The sequence below is a fragment of the Pinus tabuliformis genome, chromosome 3_1, assembly GCF_031772625.1.
Source record: "Pinus tabuliformis cultivar Carrire ecotype Pingquan chromosome 3_1, CPIR1, whole genome shotgun sequence".
Taxonomy (NCBI): Eukaryota; Viridiplantae; Streptophyta; class Pinopsida; order Pinales; family Pinaceae; genus Pinus; species Pinus tabuliformis.
The window spans coordinates 392966454-392985591 of NC_142301.1; the positions used below are offsets into that span (position 1 = coordinate 392966454).

The 19138-nt window shown below is 36.3% G+C and overlaps 1 protein-coding gene across 1 annotated transcript; it reads right to left on the reverse strand.

Annotated features, from left to right (window-relative positions):
• Window positions 1–233: 233 nt before the first annotated feature.
• Window positions 234–2021, reverse strand: LOC149187374 (putative strigolactone esterase DAD2). The gene is made up of 2 exons (XM_089412788.1): window positions 1298–2021; window positions 234–918 (listed from the first exon to the last, which is right to left on the reverse strand). The coding sequence occupies exons 1-2, from the start codon at window positions 1681–1683 to the stop codon at window positions 483–485; spliced, it is 822 nt and encodes a 273-aa protein (XP_089268914.1). The 5' UTR covers window positions 1684–2021; the 3' UTR covers window positions 234–482.
• Between the last annotated feature and the right edge of the window lie 17117 nt (window positions 2022–19138).

A 19138-nucleotide genomic window follows, 5' to 3' on the forward strand; every position in this document is an offset into this window, starting at 1 on the left:
AAATTGTTTGATTTAAAATGGTTTTCAGGACTCTTCTGATATTAATGGATAACACAACTTAATGAAAATAAATTATTGTTTTAAAAAATAATAAAAAATATTTTATATTATAATAAATAAACAAAATTTTTGTTTATTTAAGTTATTTGTTATTATTATTAATGAGTATCTGTACATTTGCCCTCTACTGAGCTAGAGTGTGGCAATTACCATGTAAATCAAAAGATTTAGAATTTACGCTCTAATCAAAGAAATTATATTAACCTTGAGGATGACATAAGATACTAGAACACAACAAAGCCCTTAATATATCTTCATAAAATCTGAGAAATAAAATAATATATGAACATCTGCTTCTATGTGAACGTATCTAATCATAGGTTGAGAAGATTCATATGATCTACAAAGAAAAACACACACACAGATACAAAGAAAAACACACATATATGCATCTATTGGTCCGAGTAATATGATCTTCGTATTCAAAGACCTGCAAGAATCTGTGTAATCAGTTTTGCTAGCGTATCAGCTACTGTTAGCTGTGGCAGATGGCCATCTGTCTCAACTATGTGCACTGAATTCTTCTTTCCTCCAAGTTTGTTTTGCATGTAATATGAGACGCTCAATGGAACTGCCACGTCCTTCCTAGTCTGGATGATGCTACACGGGATCTTCACATCGCATAATATGCTTCTAACATCACTCTCGAAAATGCTTTTGGCAACCACAAGTGCGATTTCAGGCTTCATATTCATCATTTTTCTACTGTATTCCTTCACGAGAGAGGGCTTATCAACGCCAATCAGGAGAGGAACGAAGCCTGAAACCCATGCTGAATAGTTGGATTTTATTGAGCTGAAAAGTGCATCGATGTCACCACGTTCGAATCCTCCCTCATACGATTCATCGTTCAAATATCTGCATAAACAATAACAACGTAACAAGGTGTAAGGAATTTTTGAAATTAGATTAATTACATTATTAATATTGGTTAGTCTAGCTTAGAACTCTTTAATATAGTTTTGGATTAGTCAAATTATCAATATTTGTCGTTAACTTTTAGAACCATCTAATTGGTTTTTAGAGATCTAACTTTCTCATATAATTTTAGATTAATCACATTATCAAAGTCGACCTTTTGAACCCTCTAAAATAGTTGTCAGCGAGTTCATTCTCATGACCAAGAAGAAGAAAATTGATCTACCATTGAAGGAAAAAACTGATCTATCACTAGAAATAAACATGTAAGGACATCGATACAGTGGAGGAAATTTTATGGTATTTAATGTTCTGTTACCTTGCGGAAGCACATAGTAAGATTAATCTTTCAAACAATTCTGGTCTTTTGATGGAGGCCAGACAGCCCACCATTCCAGAAACCGAATGACCTATGTACACGCACTTGTCAACTGTAATCTCATCTAAAATGGCGAGAAGATCGTCTGCATAAGCAGAGAGTGAATCTCTGTATCGATCGAAGTCGAAATGCATGGGATCGACACTGCCAGAGAAGACCATATCGAATACGATGACTTTGAAATCAGGCACTAGGTATGACAGAATATCTTTCCACATCGACTGGTCTCCCCCAAAGCCGTGTGAGAGAACTAATACCCGCTCGCCAGAGCCGAAAACTCTTACGTTAAGGGCTTCTATCAGTCCACGAGATTCTAATTTCACCATTTTTGGAGGCCAGGAACTGATTTCCCTATTTTCCTTGGCAACTAGAGATATCTAATCGACTAGGGTGTGAAGATCTGGGATTCCTGCAGCTGTAACGGTAGTGATAATAACATAACCTAATTCAACTCCAATCCAATTGCGCAGACACCCTCAAAAGCTTTTATGAACCCTAATTATATTAAAATTGCGAGCTAAACAAGAGAACCTTTTAACAATTTACTGTGGAATCCAAGGACTTCACAGAATCCATAATACAGAGAAAGTCTTTCCCCTTGACAGATATTTAAAGTCCTCGCCCTGACACACTAGGGCAGGAACCACCGGTCTGTTACATGGACTGATATTCACAGAGATTAGGTATGGGTAAGGTAAGAACATTATTAATCATTCAAAGAACGGTTGTCATATTTTTAGATATTTTGGCCACATGGCAGGTCCAACGAGCTTGTCGGGGGGTAGGTTTGATGAAGTTTATTGCTGCGTTCAATGCATTGCACCTATATGGATAAATAAGCTTTTAGAATTAAAAGTTGTAGGGTTGTCCTCCGAAAGCAACTGATGTTATTGGTTGCGTAGAATTTCGAACTTTTCAGCGAACTTTACGGATACAGACAAGCTTGTTATAAATGAAGATGGAACTTTGATATTTGATTCTAGGTTGGGATATGTTTCCCCATTACGGCAGCAGACAGCTTTTCATAAATGAAGATGGAGCTTTATCTGTTGAGAGGTGCAGACAGCTTGTCATAAAGATGGAACAAGATGGAACTTTATTTGGGGAAAGGTGGGAGGATTTTTCTGGCTAATTAGTCAAAACAAAAAAAAATATGTAGTTGTTTAGGTTTTTTTTTATTAATTTATTTTTAGTTCTAAAATTTTATAGTTAATATTAATGGGTTTAATGGTTAAGAGTATATGTTTCTTCTTAAGATGAAGCAGGTTTAAAACTAGAGGGGTAGAGTATGTATGTTTTTTTAGATTTAGTAGTCAAGTAGTTGCTCTGAATTAGGTACTTTGTTCCACAAATAATAGGTCTCATACACCAATTTGGTGTTTGGCTTGGCCTTGACCTTAAAATTAGATAATAATAAGAATATTTTATATTTATAGTAGTGTAAAAATATAGTAACTTTTTATAATGTTTGGAGTAAAAAAATTAATTATGTTTATAAGTGTGTTTATTTCAAAATATAATATTCATAATTTTATTTAATTATTAATAATTATTAGTTGGATGGTAGATATTTAACCTCCACCCATATTATTCTAAAATATTCATAGCAATGAACACAAATGAAAGGTTGAAATTTATCTTCAAAGTAGTAATGTTTTTTTTCTTTTCTAAATCAATTTATTAAAAGAATTTCATATGAACTATTGTTATCTGAAGTGAGCTATGATATTTTTCACTTGTGCTATTGATGAGCCATGGTATGGTAACAAAGTCTATTTACAAATTGAGAATCTTTATGGTAAACTTGGGTTAACCTCCATAGTTAAGAATTTTGTACCATATTTTTTTATTTTTTTAAAATGTATATATGTTTAACTTCTATATTAATTGTTTTTTATTATTATTTATTAATAATAAATTAATCATTTAAAATAAGGTTGTACTTGAGCTAATATGCATGCCTATTTTGGAATAGGGCTTTCATAATGATTTCCAGAAAATTATTTTAATTATAACTCATTATTATGTGTATAGTAGAGATTTAACCTCCACATAAGAATATTCTAGAATATTAATAGGTGTATAGTAGGGATTTAACCTCCACATAAGAATATTCTTGAATATTAATAGTAGTATAGAGAAATCAAAGGTTGAGATTTATCTTTAAAGTAGTTATGCCCTTTTTGACCTTTTAATTAAGAATCTATTCGCAAATTAAGAATCTCCATGGTAAAGTGGGGTTACACCTGTCTCGTTAAGAATTGTGTTCTATTTTTTTTAATGCATGAATGTTTAACTTACATATTAATATTTTAATTAAAATAATAATAATTATCATTTAATATAAAGTTATAATTTAATTAGTTTTATGATATTTTTACTTTTGTAACATGAGATGTATTATGTAGGAAGTGTTTTGTTATTTATTACATATTGATTTCTATTGGTGTTTGCATTCATTTAATTGATATAATTGAACTAGTTTAATTAGTGTTTATAATTTTTTTAAATACACTAGTTTTTCATAAATAAAACAATAAATATATAATCAACTAATTATTTAAAAAAAAAGTTAAAAAAAAAATCATTTATATTTTATTTTATGTTATAATAAAAATTGAATAAAACTATAGATGTTAATTTTTTCTATTATTAAAAACTTTTAATTAAATTTTATATTTTACTTTTTTTTTTTGGTCAAGTAAGAATAGAGCCTTCTATTAACCGTACGAAATATTACATATATTACATGTCTTTACAAGTGTAAAGATCAACAAGGGCTAACCCAATGAAGATTAACCTGAAACAACCCGAAACCTTATACCTAAACCTTACATCTAAACCTCCGCCCATTATCCAACCCGATGGCCATTCGATAAGACCCCCAGTGATCCAATGGTCGTTAAAGAAATCGCTTTGGAGATATGCGCGACCTTTACCAGCTTTACGGAGCTTATAGGATAAATAAACTGTCAATGTATAAAACTTCGGGTCTGTTCTTGGACTTAACCTCCTCCCATGTTGAAACCCGATATCCTTTCGATCCAGATCCCGTAAGATCCGATAGTCATGAACACTATCACCTCGGCAACATGCACCCCTTTTACTCGGTTCACGGATTCGATAAGGATTATGAACCATTGGTTTATAAATGTTCAGGTCCGGTCTGAGATTTAACCTTCGATTACTCTTGGAACCCGATATCCATACGATTAGGCTCCTGTTGATCTGACGGTCCTTCGAGATATCAGATCGGAAACTTGCATGATCTTTACCCTGTTTATGGACCCGATGAAGATTATGAACCACTTATCTAAAAATCTTCGGGTCCACTTGAATAGTTAATGTTCGATCACTTTCCCACACGATAGCCATTCGATAACGAAGGCTGTCACGATATGTGGTCGATGACCTTCTAAGAAGCCTGCTATTTACCAAGTGCCCCTCCCCTATAGAAAGCTCTGTTTTAAGCATTGTTGAGGGATCAACGGTTAAGAATGACTTTCGCTTTTTCTTACTCCTACTTCCACTAGTCTTCCTTCTTGTTCATTCCTAATAGTCTAGAAGTACTCCATGTCTTTAGTCGCCTGTATTTGACAATCCTCATGCAATTTCCCCGAGGGAGTCGAATCCCAAGCATACCTGCTGTAACTTTCTTTACAAAAAACTCCTTTGTTCGCAAGACAATCAGCTAGCATATTGGCTTTTCTTCGCACATGAACAAAGCTAACGATTCTCAGGGTTTGTAGGTGGGAATGAATGCATTGAAAGACCTACAAAAGCTGCCAATGTTTTGAAACTTTTCCAGGTGCTTTTCCATTACATATCTTCTTGGCCGCACTAATAACCAATTTAGAGTCTGCTTCAATGATGGAATTATGTAAATTTGACTCGATCAGTATTTCCAGGCACTGCTCTAAGGCCATGAGCTCTGCCATGTTATTAGTGGCAGTCCCTGAATGACTCTGAAATATATCTGTAATTAACCCTTGCTCATCTCTAATGACCCCTCCAAAACCAGCCATCCCTTGGTTACCTTTAGAGGCTCCATCTATATTAAATTTCAAGAAACCATGAGAAGGAGGTTGTCAGAAGTCTTTACCAACATTTATCTGGCTCACACCCTTGTTTATGCTCTGGGGAACTCGCAAATGGATACCCAACTGTAGCAGTATACAAGCATCTTGGGGCAAAGTAGGGAACTCAGGAGGTCTCCCTAAAAGGGCTCCAACAGTGTCTTTGAGTTGTCTTAATATTTGTGCAATAATGTTCTGGGTTGAGCCAGTTTTATTCTTGAAAATCCTGCCATTGCGTTCCTTCAAGACATCCCAGATTAAGAAGCCTAGAACTAGAGTCCAAGCTTTGTTGATGATTTCATTGCCTGAGAAGTCTTTTCTCCAATTCTTCAAAGTGTTGGTAATACTAAGTCTGTCCCTACCAGTTTGCCTGAAGACTGAGGCCACCCAATCCCACAAGGTAGAGGTGAATGGGAAGAGGTTGAGTAAGTGTTCCATCGTCTCCTCTTGTGAACCACATAGATGTCATTTAGATGGGCAAACAAAACCCATTTTCAGAAGATTTTCCCAAGTTAGAATTTTCTTTTGTTGAACCAACCACATAAACAACTTTATTTTCATCCAGTGCTGGTGCTGCAAAAGGTCCTTCCATACCGTATCAGGGTTTTGATAATCGAACCCTAGGGCTATTCGTTTAACTTCTTTGAGGTTAAAGTTACCTTCTATGTTTCTTCCCCATCTCTGTTGGTCAGACAAGGATGACACCAAAAACTTTCTCTGTTCCAAGTCTAGAGCAAGAGAGCCTGCCTGAGCTTTCAAAGGGCTCTCTTTACTATAGCCCAGTTCCTTCCATATTCTCCATTTACCATTGTTCCTTTCCTGATCCTAGAAGTCACTTACCATGCATAAACATTTGTTGTCAATGTCATTCTTGAGAGCGATTAGTTCTTCCCTAAACAAGTTTGGTTCCTGCTGCCAGTTGTCCTCCCAGAATCTTGCCAGGTTCCCAGCTTGGATCTCCCAAAAGCTATGCTGCTGGACAATGGCTCTGTTTTCCCAAGCAAGATTCCAAATGTTGGAGCCCTTGATAAGCCCAGACATTCGGATATGATCCCTCTCTTGCCAATTATTTTCACATTTCCATTTCCAAAGCTTGGCCCAAGGGGTTGCCAATTCCTTAATCCACCTCCACCAAAGTTTTGCACCTGAAACTCTGCTGACGGTTTCACGGTCATGAAGCCCCAAAACACCATGGGCCTTAGGTTTGCAGAGCTTTTCCTAAGCTACCAAAGCCCATTTCTTTTTTTCTTCCCCTTTGCCCCAAAGAAAATATCTTTGAATGTTCCTGATCTGTTGCATAACTCCTATAGGAGCAGGAAGAGCTGACATCATGAAAATGGGTATGGCCTGCAGGATAGCCTTTGTAATCACAAGACACTCTTCCAAATTCAAAGATTTGCATGTCCATTTCCTGATCCTATCCTGAAGTTTGTTAATTATTGGCTCCCACACTCCCCTCCTTAGAGGATTGTCCGTAAGAGGAATTCCAAGGTACTTAGAAGGTAACTGATCCCTTTGAAACCCTAGAATTCTTGTGAGTTTTCTTGAATAACAATGTTAGTGTTAACAAATAAAACTTTTGATTTGTCAAGGCTTACCTCTGTACCAGTGGCCATGGCAAAGTCTTTTAAGATTTGTTTAAAAGCGTTGGATTCCTTGACCATGGGAATGCCCTGCAGCATAGTGTCATCCACAAATTGTTGGTGAGTTGAAGTAGCTCCATCTATGATAAGTTTCAATCCCTAGATTCTTCCTTCAGCACTTGTACTTTTTATCACTCTGCCTAGCCCTTCCATCATGAGTACAAAGAGGAAGGGGGAGATAAAATCTCCTTGTCTGAGACCCCTAGAAGGCATAAAGGTTCTTGAGGGCGAGCCATTAAGCAGGATTGAAAAACTAGCTGTGGATACAAGGGCCATAACCCATCTAATCCAGTTGTGGTCGAAACCATGAGCTTTCAGTACTTCCCTGATGTAAGACCAGCTTAGCTTGTCATAAGCTTTCACTAGGTCAAGCTTTATGATCATAACAACTTGCTTATTTCTCTTAAGAGAGTGTACCACCTCATGAGCTTGTATGATGTTATTGAGAATCTGTCTTCCTTCCACATACCTAGTTTGCTCCTCTAAGACAAGAGCTGGAAGAAGGGGATTGAGTCTGTTAGTGATCACTTTGGAAATAATTTTGTACACCACATTACATAAAGCTATGGGTCTGAATCTATCTGGTGTCATAGCTTTTTCCTACTTTGGAATCAAAGCTATGAAAGAGGCATTGAGAGCCTTCAAAACCATTCTGGATCTTCTAGAGTCTTCCACTACATCAAGGATGTCTTGTTTGACTATTTTCCAACATGCTTTGAGAAGTCCACATTGAATCCATCCGGGCTAGGAGCTTTCCCATTTTATATCTCATTGATAACTTCACTAACCTCATCTTCAGACACTGACCTGTTAATATTGTGATTGTCTTCCCTTGTTACAAGCTTGAGAATGTACTTTGTGAAATTGCTAATGAACCGTGACTTGTATAAGAAAGGCTCCTTTGCAATGCTAAGGAAGTGTTGTACTTGGAAACATTCCATTTCATTGTCGGAGATGAGCTCTTTCCCTTGAAAATATTTGAGTTTTTAGATTCTGTTATGTGACCTGTGATCCAAAGCTGATTTATGAAAAAAAATTGTGTTTCTTTCCCCTTCTCTAATTCACTGCACTCTCGATTTCTGTCTCCAGAATATCTCCTCTTGCATGCATCTATCTTCCCATTCCTTCTAAAGAGAATCAGCTTGAGTTTTCCTTTCCTCGGTAAAACCATCTGTGATTATGATCTGATTAATCCCCTGGAGTTTCTGTTCAACTTCTCTTTTGGCTTTAAAAATATTACCAAACTCTTTTTTGTTCCAATCTTTGAGTCTGGATTTGATGTGTTTAAGCCTTTGTTGCAACATGAACATTCTAGTGCCTTAAATGGGCAAATCTTCCATCCACCATTTGTCAATATTTCTAGTGAAGTAAGGGTGAGAGAGCCAGAAATTTTCAAACCTAAAAGGTTTGTTCCTCGGTGTACCCATAAAAGTGGCTTCAAGCTGGACAGGCCAGTGGTCTGAGCCTCCAAAGGGAAGGATTAGAGCTGACATGTCAAGGCCTGTGAGAAGGAGGTCCTCTGAGATTATGAATCTATCTAGTTTAGAGGCAACTTGAGAAGCCCCTCCTCTCTTGTTGTTCCAGGTGAAAGTGCCATTTATTGTTTCAGCATCCACTAGTCTCATTTTATTTATGAAGTTCTGGAAGGCAATGGAGTCTCTACCTAGTGTTCTGGTGCCACTTTTTCTCTCTATAAGAGATTTGGTCATATTGAAATCCCCTGCCAGAATCCAAGGCATAACAGGATATCTCTCTCTCAGCTCCTCAAGGGATGTGAGAAGCTTGAGTTTGTCTTCTAGTTTTTTAAGACCATAGACATTTGTAATCATGTAAGTCTCCCTATCACCTAGAGGTTGAATCACCAGCGATAGATAGTTCCTGGATGCTTCTGCATCCAAAATTCCAAGTTTCTGGGGATCCCAAAGCATAAGAATCCCTCCTGCCGAGTTATCTGCCTTAACCTCTAGATACTCATACTTGCTTAACCATTTGCTATGTATTTCTCTGATCTTGTCCATTGAACACTTAGTTTCCTGAATAAAAACCATATCTGGTTTTTCTTCTTTTATTCTACTGCTAAGATTTCTTTGTTTCCTTTTACTTCCTAGGCCTCTCATGTTCTAGGTGGTACGCTTCATTAAGAAAGGTCTGTAAAGGAGTAACTGGTGAGATCTCTCATCTTACCTGAATTAATCATGAGTTTTCCACATTCGATCAGTAGATCATTCTGTCTTTTTCTTCCTCTTTTCCTACCCAGATTCTTGGAAGAGTGCCCCGGCATTTCCTACATTGTTTTCATCCCTCTGTTCTCCTGGCTATCATGGTTTCTTTTGACTTCCAGAACACTTCGATTGGGATCTCCAAAGGAAGAGCTGTTGAACCCTATCAAATTCCTCCTTTAGCAGGGAGTCAACCCCTTTGGCAATACTCTGCTCCAGAAACCTTTCTAGATCTAAGTTCTCCCTCTCAAGAATCTCCTACAGTTCATGGTCTTCCGTTCCCGCCTCACTTTGGGTCATCTCATGGTCCCTACTGAGCTCCAAAATGCTTGGTAGATCATCCTTTTGCTGGTTGTTCTCTAGTATATCCTCCATGATAGCATCCCTATCCTTCTCATTGGTATTAATCTCTGGTTCCTGGTTTGCCTCATTGTTTCCAACTTCTTCTTCTAAGATTTTGAAACTATTGTGGCTCAATTGCCTGTCCTTGTTGATTTTCTTTTGGTATCACTTTCCTCCTTTCCCTTTACCCCCCACCTTAGTGAAACCCTTGGGATCTTTGCTTGTGGTGGTTTTTATGTTGCTCTCGAGTTTGTTTGATGGGCAGTCTCTGTATAGGTGCCCGTGTTCATGGCACTTATGGCACTTAAATGGGATATGTTCATAGTCCACCGCCTGCACCCATTCTTCATCATACACTTCTAAAATGATCTCATCGAGATGTGCCCCAGATAATTCCATTTCCACACAAATCCAGGGGAATGAAGTGTATTTACCTCTTAGAGTCGCATCTGATATCTTTATAAAATGCCCTAGTTTGTTGCCGATATCCTTTAGAGACTTGGGCAACTAATAATCTAAAGGAAGGGAGTATAGTCTTATCCATACTGGTACTGAAGTGAACGTTTCTCGTTCTGGGACAAAATTCAACACCCATGGTCACATGTAAAGGCTTGCAGTAGCATAAAAATAGGGTCCTCCCTCAAACACTCTATCTTTATCTTCTAAGCTCATGAACACCACTGTAAAGAAGCCCTTGGATCCAAGGTGAAGGTTTATTCCCCCCTTTGGTTTCCAATGGTTCCTTATACATGCGTGTAAGGCCTTATCTATCGGCCAAATCCCCATAAATTTGCATATAACCGCATGTTCCACCATGTGATCTCTATGCAGCTGTAGCACTGGGTCACTTAAAATGACTCGAGGAATAATGGGTGAATTGGGTTTACAAACCCCTGTCGCACTCATAGGTGCAGCTTTCTAACTGCTACCCTCTTTCTTCTTCTCCCTGCTATCTTCCTCATGATTTTCTTTTTGTCCATGAGGTTTAACATTTCCTGTATTAATATCCTTAGTTATCATCTCCGTTGGTTTCTTGAAGCGATGCAAACTAGTTCCCTTGCTTCTGTTCGCGGCTATTTGACTATAGGAGGGATCAGAACTCCCTCCTACACGACTCGCCATGGTTACCAGTAGTCAAACCCTAACTCAAACCCTAGTTCAGATTACAGAGCCACCAGTCGTCCCCTCTCCTCAACATTTCATATCAAAATATATATATATATATATTTTTTATTTTTTCTTATATTCTACTACTATTAAAAACTTTTAATTAAATTTTATTTATAGTGTGACATTTAGAGAAAATTTTAAATATTAAATATTAAAAATTAAATATTTATTGAATAATTTATTTATTTATAAAATTTAACTTCAAATATTATTAAAAATAAATTCCATTTAAAAATTAAAAAGTTTAATAATGATTTTAACTTCCAGTACAATTGAGTAATCAATTTAATTTAAAAGATAATTATTGAATTATCGAGTGAGTCTTATGGAAGAAATGATAATTTACCTTTATCCCATGTTTTTACCTCAAATGTTATTAACATTGAACTCCATTTAAAAGATGAAAATTTTATAATGATTTTAACTTGATGATTGAATAAGAAATTTAATTTAAAAGTTAAAATTGTTATTTTTTTCCCGAGGGAAAAAAATTCATTGGTAAATTATTATTTGAACCAAACTAGTTACATTTTATAGGTAATATATGTTTTAAAAACCCATTAGCCATTGTATAGGTACTAGGTAGATATTTAAAACTTAAATATTGTTTGTAGAGTAAAGTTTCAAAATAGTAAATGTTTTTGGAAGAAAACTATAGAATTTAAAACATGAGAATATTTGATAAAAAGTATGTTGGAGAACTAGTATAAACCAAAAAATGCCACTATTGGCAATCCTACCATCTTTTGAGATGTTTCTTGCAGTAAAGTAAGAGGAATACACGAAGCCATTTGGATCATGAATGTTGAGCTTGGAGAGAGAATCTACAACATAGTTGGATTTCCTGTAGATGTGGGTGATTGAGAAGCTCTGAAACTGACGCAGCATGTCCCTGATCCGCTCTCGCCACCCCCGAAGGATGGGTGAATCAAACTCCGATGTGCCTAGTAAGCCATCAATGGCGGTCTTAGAATCCCCATATATGTTTATGTTCATGATATTCTTTGATACTACGAACCAAAGTATTCCCCAAATGAAATTATCTCAACTCTGGTATTTGAGCCGATCCCACCCTTCCTATGTAGCTTGTAATATGAGAGTGCATCAATACGGAGCCAAGTCCTTCATCGACACAGATCGCGTTGGGAAGCACCATAAAATATCTAGCTAGTAAAGTGATGTGTGGCGAAGTGAATCTTCTGGACATGTCCTAGATGTCCACACACCGCAGAGGCATATAGTCTAGCCATGAGAGGACCTTTGAAACAATGGAGTGAGTGTTGATCGGCACCCATCGGAAAATTTAGTGGTTGTGGGATTTCCAAATCTCCTAGAAAGTAAACAGTGAGATGTAGGCCTAAAGACCCACCCTAGATGTTCCCCATCTCAGACAGTGCTCTATAGACAGAAATGTGGTGGAGGGTAACCTGCAAAAAGACAATATAATAGACCAAATATGTAAAGAAATTTTATAGTGAATGAGAAGATGGATTACTGATTCTGCCCCCTCGCTGCACATAATGCAACAGCCCGGTCCAGAGAAATCCATTTTACATAAGTTGTCCCAAGTAAGAATACAATTTCTCTGATGATATCTTATTGTATGTTTTGATTTTTTTAATAGTTTTAAATAGTTAATTTATTTAAGTTAAATATTATATTTAATTATAATTTAACAAAAAGAAATTGAATAGAAATTCCCTCGCTGGGGTGACAAATGCAGGTGGTACAGTGGGTTTGGACATTAATTGTCCTCCTGTGTGGCAATTATGATGACAAAGCGTGTTTGGAAACCAAGGCTTGGTGGCCTACAAGAGAATGTATCGAGACAACGAGTGTTATTATTCCAATGGTGATGCCATTCACATGCATTTTCAACAATTAGGAGATGAGAGCATGGGTTATTAACGGAATTGCCTACTTCGATCCTTGGGGGGGGGGCTCTCTGAATAGTCAAGCTTGTATCCTAACCAGCAGAGGTGCACGTGTGTGGATAATAAGGTGAACATTAAGGTGCATTGCCTACATTTGTAACCTAGAATGTAATTTTGGACCCTGGTTTGATTCACTCTAAGTAGTTAGACCTATCTAGAAGTCAGGTTTATGGCTCTAGAATTTTTGGTGAGGGGCTCGTCTTGGGCTCTACGTGTAGCAGAGTTAAGGGTGACAGAGCGAGGGTAGCATATAATCTCAGGTAATTCATCTCTTTTTGTTTTTTGTAGTGGATTTTGTGTGGAATGCTCAATTCGTGTGGCCCAACTAGGAGTTTGAGTAGTGGGAAAAAGGGCCACTCTCTTTTTGTGGATGGCTTGGGTAGGTGTTCTTTCTCAGCCTCTTCTTTTTTAGTTCTGGAAGGCATCGCAGACATTTAACCCCAACAACGGTTTGGACACTTGTGGTCTTAAGAGCCCTCATGAAGAAGAGAATCTTGATAAATGGGTTGGGGGATGCCCTAAGCAGTGCTTTTGTGTAGTAGTTGGAGGCTACATTTAGTACATGGAGGCTGAAATTGAGGTTAGTCTAGTGATTTTGAGTTGTATCTTTAGAGGAGTGGCTAGTGCATTGGTTCGACCTTGACTATTTCAAGTCCTAGAGGTAGCAATGTGTGTTATCCATGTGAGAGTAGCGGGGCTCACTAGAAGGTTGTTAGTTGTCATGTAGATTTGGTGTGGGGTGAGGGATAATCCCAAACCATCAAAGGGGGTGTGCAAGTGTAATGAGGGTGTATGAAGTGGTATTGTGGTCTAATGGTATGGTTTTGGGATTGAATCGTTGCCTGCGAGGCCGCCTCATGCAATGTCAAAGAGGCAGGTCGCAGTGAGGTGGCACTTGAGGGGATAGGGAGAACATCTTGATGTAGTGCCACTTGTTGATGAAGGCAAGCTAGAGTAGTTTCTCGATGCTTCTCTAGGGAAAGTGGACTTTCCCCTTCCTTTCAATTCTCTAGAAGCTCAAACCTTCCAGTCTAGACATTATTCAACCAATAGGCTTGGGATCGCCACATTGACAAGAACAAAATTATCAACTTTCTCAATGATATTCAACACAACCAATAGCATATCCTTGACCACTAAGACTCCCTTCGTCATGGACAAAAATGGCTGCAAGATTGGATGGACAGCTTTGAGGGTTGCATGGCACATATGGAATCACATGTTCATGATACTTTCGATTGCCCCGACGAGGGAGGTAATGCTACTCAAGGTCCAAATAATGGTAATGTGTAATGAGGCGAGTGGGTTAGATTTTTTCTACACAATTTTGATCCTCTTGGGGTATCAATATGTGTTTTATAGCTTTGTATTATTGATATCAATGTTCTTCTGCTTGTACTTTATGGCTAAGAAATCCAGTAAGGGTGAGGCCTTAGTTATCTTGAATAATTTCTCCCACGATGTAATATTTTCAAGAATTAATAGAAATACTTGACTTACCAAAAAAATAATTGAATCAAAATTCGCTTAAAATAAAAAGTCTTATAGTGGCTCTAACTTCAAATAGTTTTAGATAATAAGCTGAATTTAAAATTTTATTTAATACTATATAAATTTATTTATCAATATTTATTTTAAAAATTTATGAAAATATATTTTATGATTTATTAATAAATATTTTTTAACAATGAAAATTTTAAAAATACTAATAATAATAAATAATTTATTAAAAAATATAGCTAATTCTAAAATTAGTAAGTGTATAATTATACGTGCTTTTAATATGCCGTCAAAATATCTTTTACAAACTGACCTTGTACAACTAAATGACTTTGTGCTTAGAACTTGCATTTATGGAAAGATCATCTTATCACACCACTAACTTATAAGGATAAATACAACTTAACATATAATTTACGCATTAAGAACTTACAAGGATAAAGTAAACGTAACCTATAGTTCACAATTACAAAAGAATGATGTGATCTTTGGATAGGGTGGATTACATAGTTCAAGGAGGAGGTGGGGTTGAAAGCTTGTTGTCACTTGCTAAATAAATTAGGGATGTGTGGATATCACCACCTTTAATTATAATTTACATGGGAGTTTCACCTCATATTTGCACTCATAATGGATCTGTATGTTTGTACATTAATATGGGAAGGATAGCTCAAGTGAAAGTTTCTAGAGCTTGGTTATTCATGGGTGATGATGATAATAGATGGCTATGGTGGATTGTGGTTTATAGCTATTCTCTTTCTCGGTTTCTTCTACTCTGCTCTCACGACTCAAACTCTCTAACTATCTCTTCACACTAGGGTCTTGATTTGATCTTGTAATTGCTTTGTAATCATTTCTTTTTTACTGGAGGAAGGATCAGGCCCTTGTGGCCTACCCTCCTCCACTCCTGCCTCTTATTTTAAATCCACCCTTCATAGTTTCTCACCCCCTCTCCTCTCTAGTATCAATTAGTTTGTCACTAATTTGGTGATAGGCATGTTCTCTAGTGCTCATAAGAAAAGGAAGCAGTATCATCTCTCCTCGTAATGTAGATAGCAAGTTCAATTAGATGAAATTCAAATGGAGAACAAGGAGACAAACAACTATCAAGCTTGTATTGAGGCCTCCCTCTCATGAGGAAATAAACCAAACATCTTTAGACAATGCAACATATCTTTTGCCTATTGACGCATCTACCTTATACTAATTATCTACATGATGCTCTTGAGTTTTTTTTTGAATTTAGTTTTTACTAGTTATTATGGATGGCGAGACTATATTTTTTTGTTGGGTTCCCCAAAATGTAGGACTAGTCTCAGCTACTATGATGTTTTTACTTTTCTATTTAAGACAAAAACACTCTTATTTTATTGTTAGTCTAGTTTCGATTCTATTAAATGGTAACACAAGGATAATTTTATGAGTGAAAAAACATAAATGTTGTAAACATTGATGAAGTAATTTAATGTAATTAACCATTATGCACTCTCAATTATTATATGAACTCAACTAATTACAAAAAACATTTGACCCTTAAGACAATTTATAAGGAAAAAGGAAAATTCAACATATAGTTCTCATTTACGTGGACTAATAAGCCAAGCACTTATGATAATCAATTCTAACAACTTACATATATAACTAAAATATATATACACACAAGGGAAAATTTACTAACTCACTTAAATTTGTGCTCTCCAATTTCATATGAACTCACCTTATTACAATATCATTTGAATTTTATCCCCATTAAGAAAACTCATGGTGATAAACTATGACACAACATATGTTCACATTTACATGGTTTAATTAGTCTCTTTTCTTTGTAATTCAGTACAAAAGATTTCTATTAATAATAATAAGGTTTACATTGATAACATATGTCCTAGAAAAAGGATGACCTGGGAGTATAAGTATCCAACCAGGTAAGACAAAGTAAGCAGGAAGAGTAAATAACAAAAGACCCAAAAAATAAGAAACATTAAAATCACCTAGCTTGGGGCAAATCACTAATGTGTCCTTTCTTTCCTTTCTTTTTGGCTACTTTGACCCAACCTTCTAAAGGTGGGGCAACCAAATATACCTAAAGATTTTTCTAATAAGTTGAGGAGGTTTCCTTGTCAGAGTCTAAGGAGGTTGATTCATGGGCATGCTTCATGTCGCATGACAACACAATATTAATGACTTCTCTTTTAGTTAACAAAACTTGGATCTCCTTACCTTCTTCACAAGGCTTTTGAAGATCTGAAGTCTAGGCCTTGTCCAATGAGAGCATGGCGTCATCATACTCATCATCTTCCTGATATGAGGAAGAGTAATCTTCCTCTTCGCCAAGAGGCAGGTTGCATGGCTTCCATGCCTTATACCTTGACTTCTGTTTGACTAGTTTTTGGGAACAAAAATTTTGAATATGGCCTATTTGATGACAAAGTTGACATCGAAAAGTAGTGTTCTCATAGTCCAACATCTAAGTCCAATGAAAATCACTTATTTTTAAATTATTTTTTCATGCAATCCTTTGATGATGTCAATTTATACACGAATATTGCCATAATTATAGGGTCCACACTAGCGTCATGAGGGATTTGTAGCCAAAAAATAGCCCAAAATGTTCATGATAGCTTAAAATAGTGAAGAGTGTCATAGATGAGCTAGAAAATTTGGGAGTTGAACCCAGATGGGTAGCTTTTTCATCACTGTTGTCGAGGGGTAAAAACTTGGGAACCAAGGGTCAAGAAGAGCCCAACTTTTCCCGAGAACAAAGTCTATTTAGAAATAACCTTATGATAATCCTCATCATTGAGAAACACGACGATGAAGAAACCCTTGGAAGATAAGAGTACCTTGCAATTCTTAGTCCAAGTCGAATCAATCCATTGATAAAGGTATGTTGTGTGTGGAGACAACCCATTGAAATGAGAGATGAGGCCATTTCCTGCCAAGACCTATTAGAGTGCATCTATATCTAGATGAGTGATTTCCACTAAAGTAACCTCCTCAACTTTGTCTACTAAAAATGAACCTGGAGCAACTCGGGCCTAAGTCGCCTTTCTTAAGGGATGGGGATGTGCCTGAGGTGGAATTGAACTTTGGGGTACCTAGTTTTGGACCACATATTTATACAAGAAGGCTTGGGAAGAGGAATTTTTTTCCAAAGCTTCCCCATGTAATCAAAGTGCCAAGAAAACCATGAAATCCTTGCATATATTATAAACAAAGAGAGGAGAGAGAGGAGAGAGATTATCTAGTTTCTTACCTTTGAAAAGAAGGTGTTGTATATAAAATGGTATCCTTGTTTTGAGTTCCAACGAGAACTTGAGGTATTTTACCAGATCCATATATCTCACCCAAAAAAGTAGTGAATTCCTAGAAATCATTCTGATTGAGATCTGAAAAGGGCTCAGGAGATATGATGCAGTGACAAGCTCGACCTTCTCACTAATGGCTTCCCCTTTCTTAGGCACAAATTCACTCACAGGGGTTGGCTCCTCTGCAAGGGTGATGTATTTGAAAAACTGTTCTTTTAACTTCCTATCTTTAATACTTTTATCCTTTTGTACTGGTACCTTGGGAAACTTAGTTTCTTCTGCAAGAGTGGCTTCATCTAACATCTCGACATTTTGAATAAGTTCAGGCTCAAAATTCTATAGTAGGATCTTTTTGGTACTCTGAGCAATCTTATTTGGGCTCTTTGTCATGAATTTTTTGGGAAATACTATTCTTGTGGGCTGATTTATAGCTTTTGGAGGCATTGTTGCCCTAAAACAGTCAAAACCCTTGGTATGGCAAGTGCTTGAAGTCCTTTTGAAACCCTTCCTGGAAAAAACATTCCCACAATTACATCTATATTCCCTAGTGCCATGGGTCTTGGAATGAGCCTTTTAGTCAGACTGAATAACGTATCATTTGGAGCACATATCACACTTCCACTTCTTCTCCCATGCTTTCACCATAAATTCTTCTTGATGCCACTGAGATTTCCCAACACCCCAGTGAGATCATAGTGCACACATGTGAGTTATAGGCATATGTAAACTATCTTCCTAATCTTCGAGTTCATTCTTTGTTTCAATTTCCATGGCAGGTTATGTCCTCACTTGTGTATTTGTAGATTATGATCTCACTAGAACCCTTTCCCACATACGTCATAGATGAATCTATTGGTATCCATTGTTAAAAATGAAAAATGGTTATAGTGTAAAGAAGACGAAGATAAAGGGTAAGATCATAGTTTGATCTTACGATTTATGAACGTCAGACCTACATGGTTTAATTAGTTAAATACCCATGGTAATATATTCAGATACCCATTGTAATATATTCAAACAAATTTACAATATGGCATAGCCTCCATGTTCACATGATATGTTTATAAATTCTCATAGGTCATGAATATCACAAACATAATAATCATGCAAATAAACACATGTCACTAATTTACAATGCTAAATATATATAGAATATTTTTAGTAAATAATTATTAAAACTTTGAGTTTAATTGGATGAAAAAGTATTACCAACATAAATATGAACTAGATACACAAAAAGGATATGTTAAACGAATTATTTAAATAACATGACTAAGAACATTAAAAATCACTATGAAGATAAATGGATATGGAGTATTGCATTTTGTTGAAATAATAAGCACACAAAAAATGGATAGAAAATTGGTGCATCATGTGTAAATGTTAAATATGCACATTCTACATACTGATCCAAACCATCAGCGAATACAAAATGTAGAAGCTATAAACAAACTTAAGATGAGGAAAATTAGGACCTTTGACACAAAAAAAATTGAAATAGGGGATGTGACATCTCATAAAAATATTTAAAAATGATGGTTACAAGATATTGAATAATTCATTCTCTTTGTTATGTGGAAAAAATACAC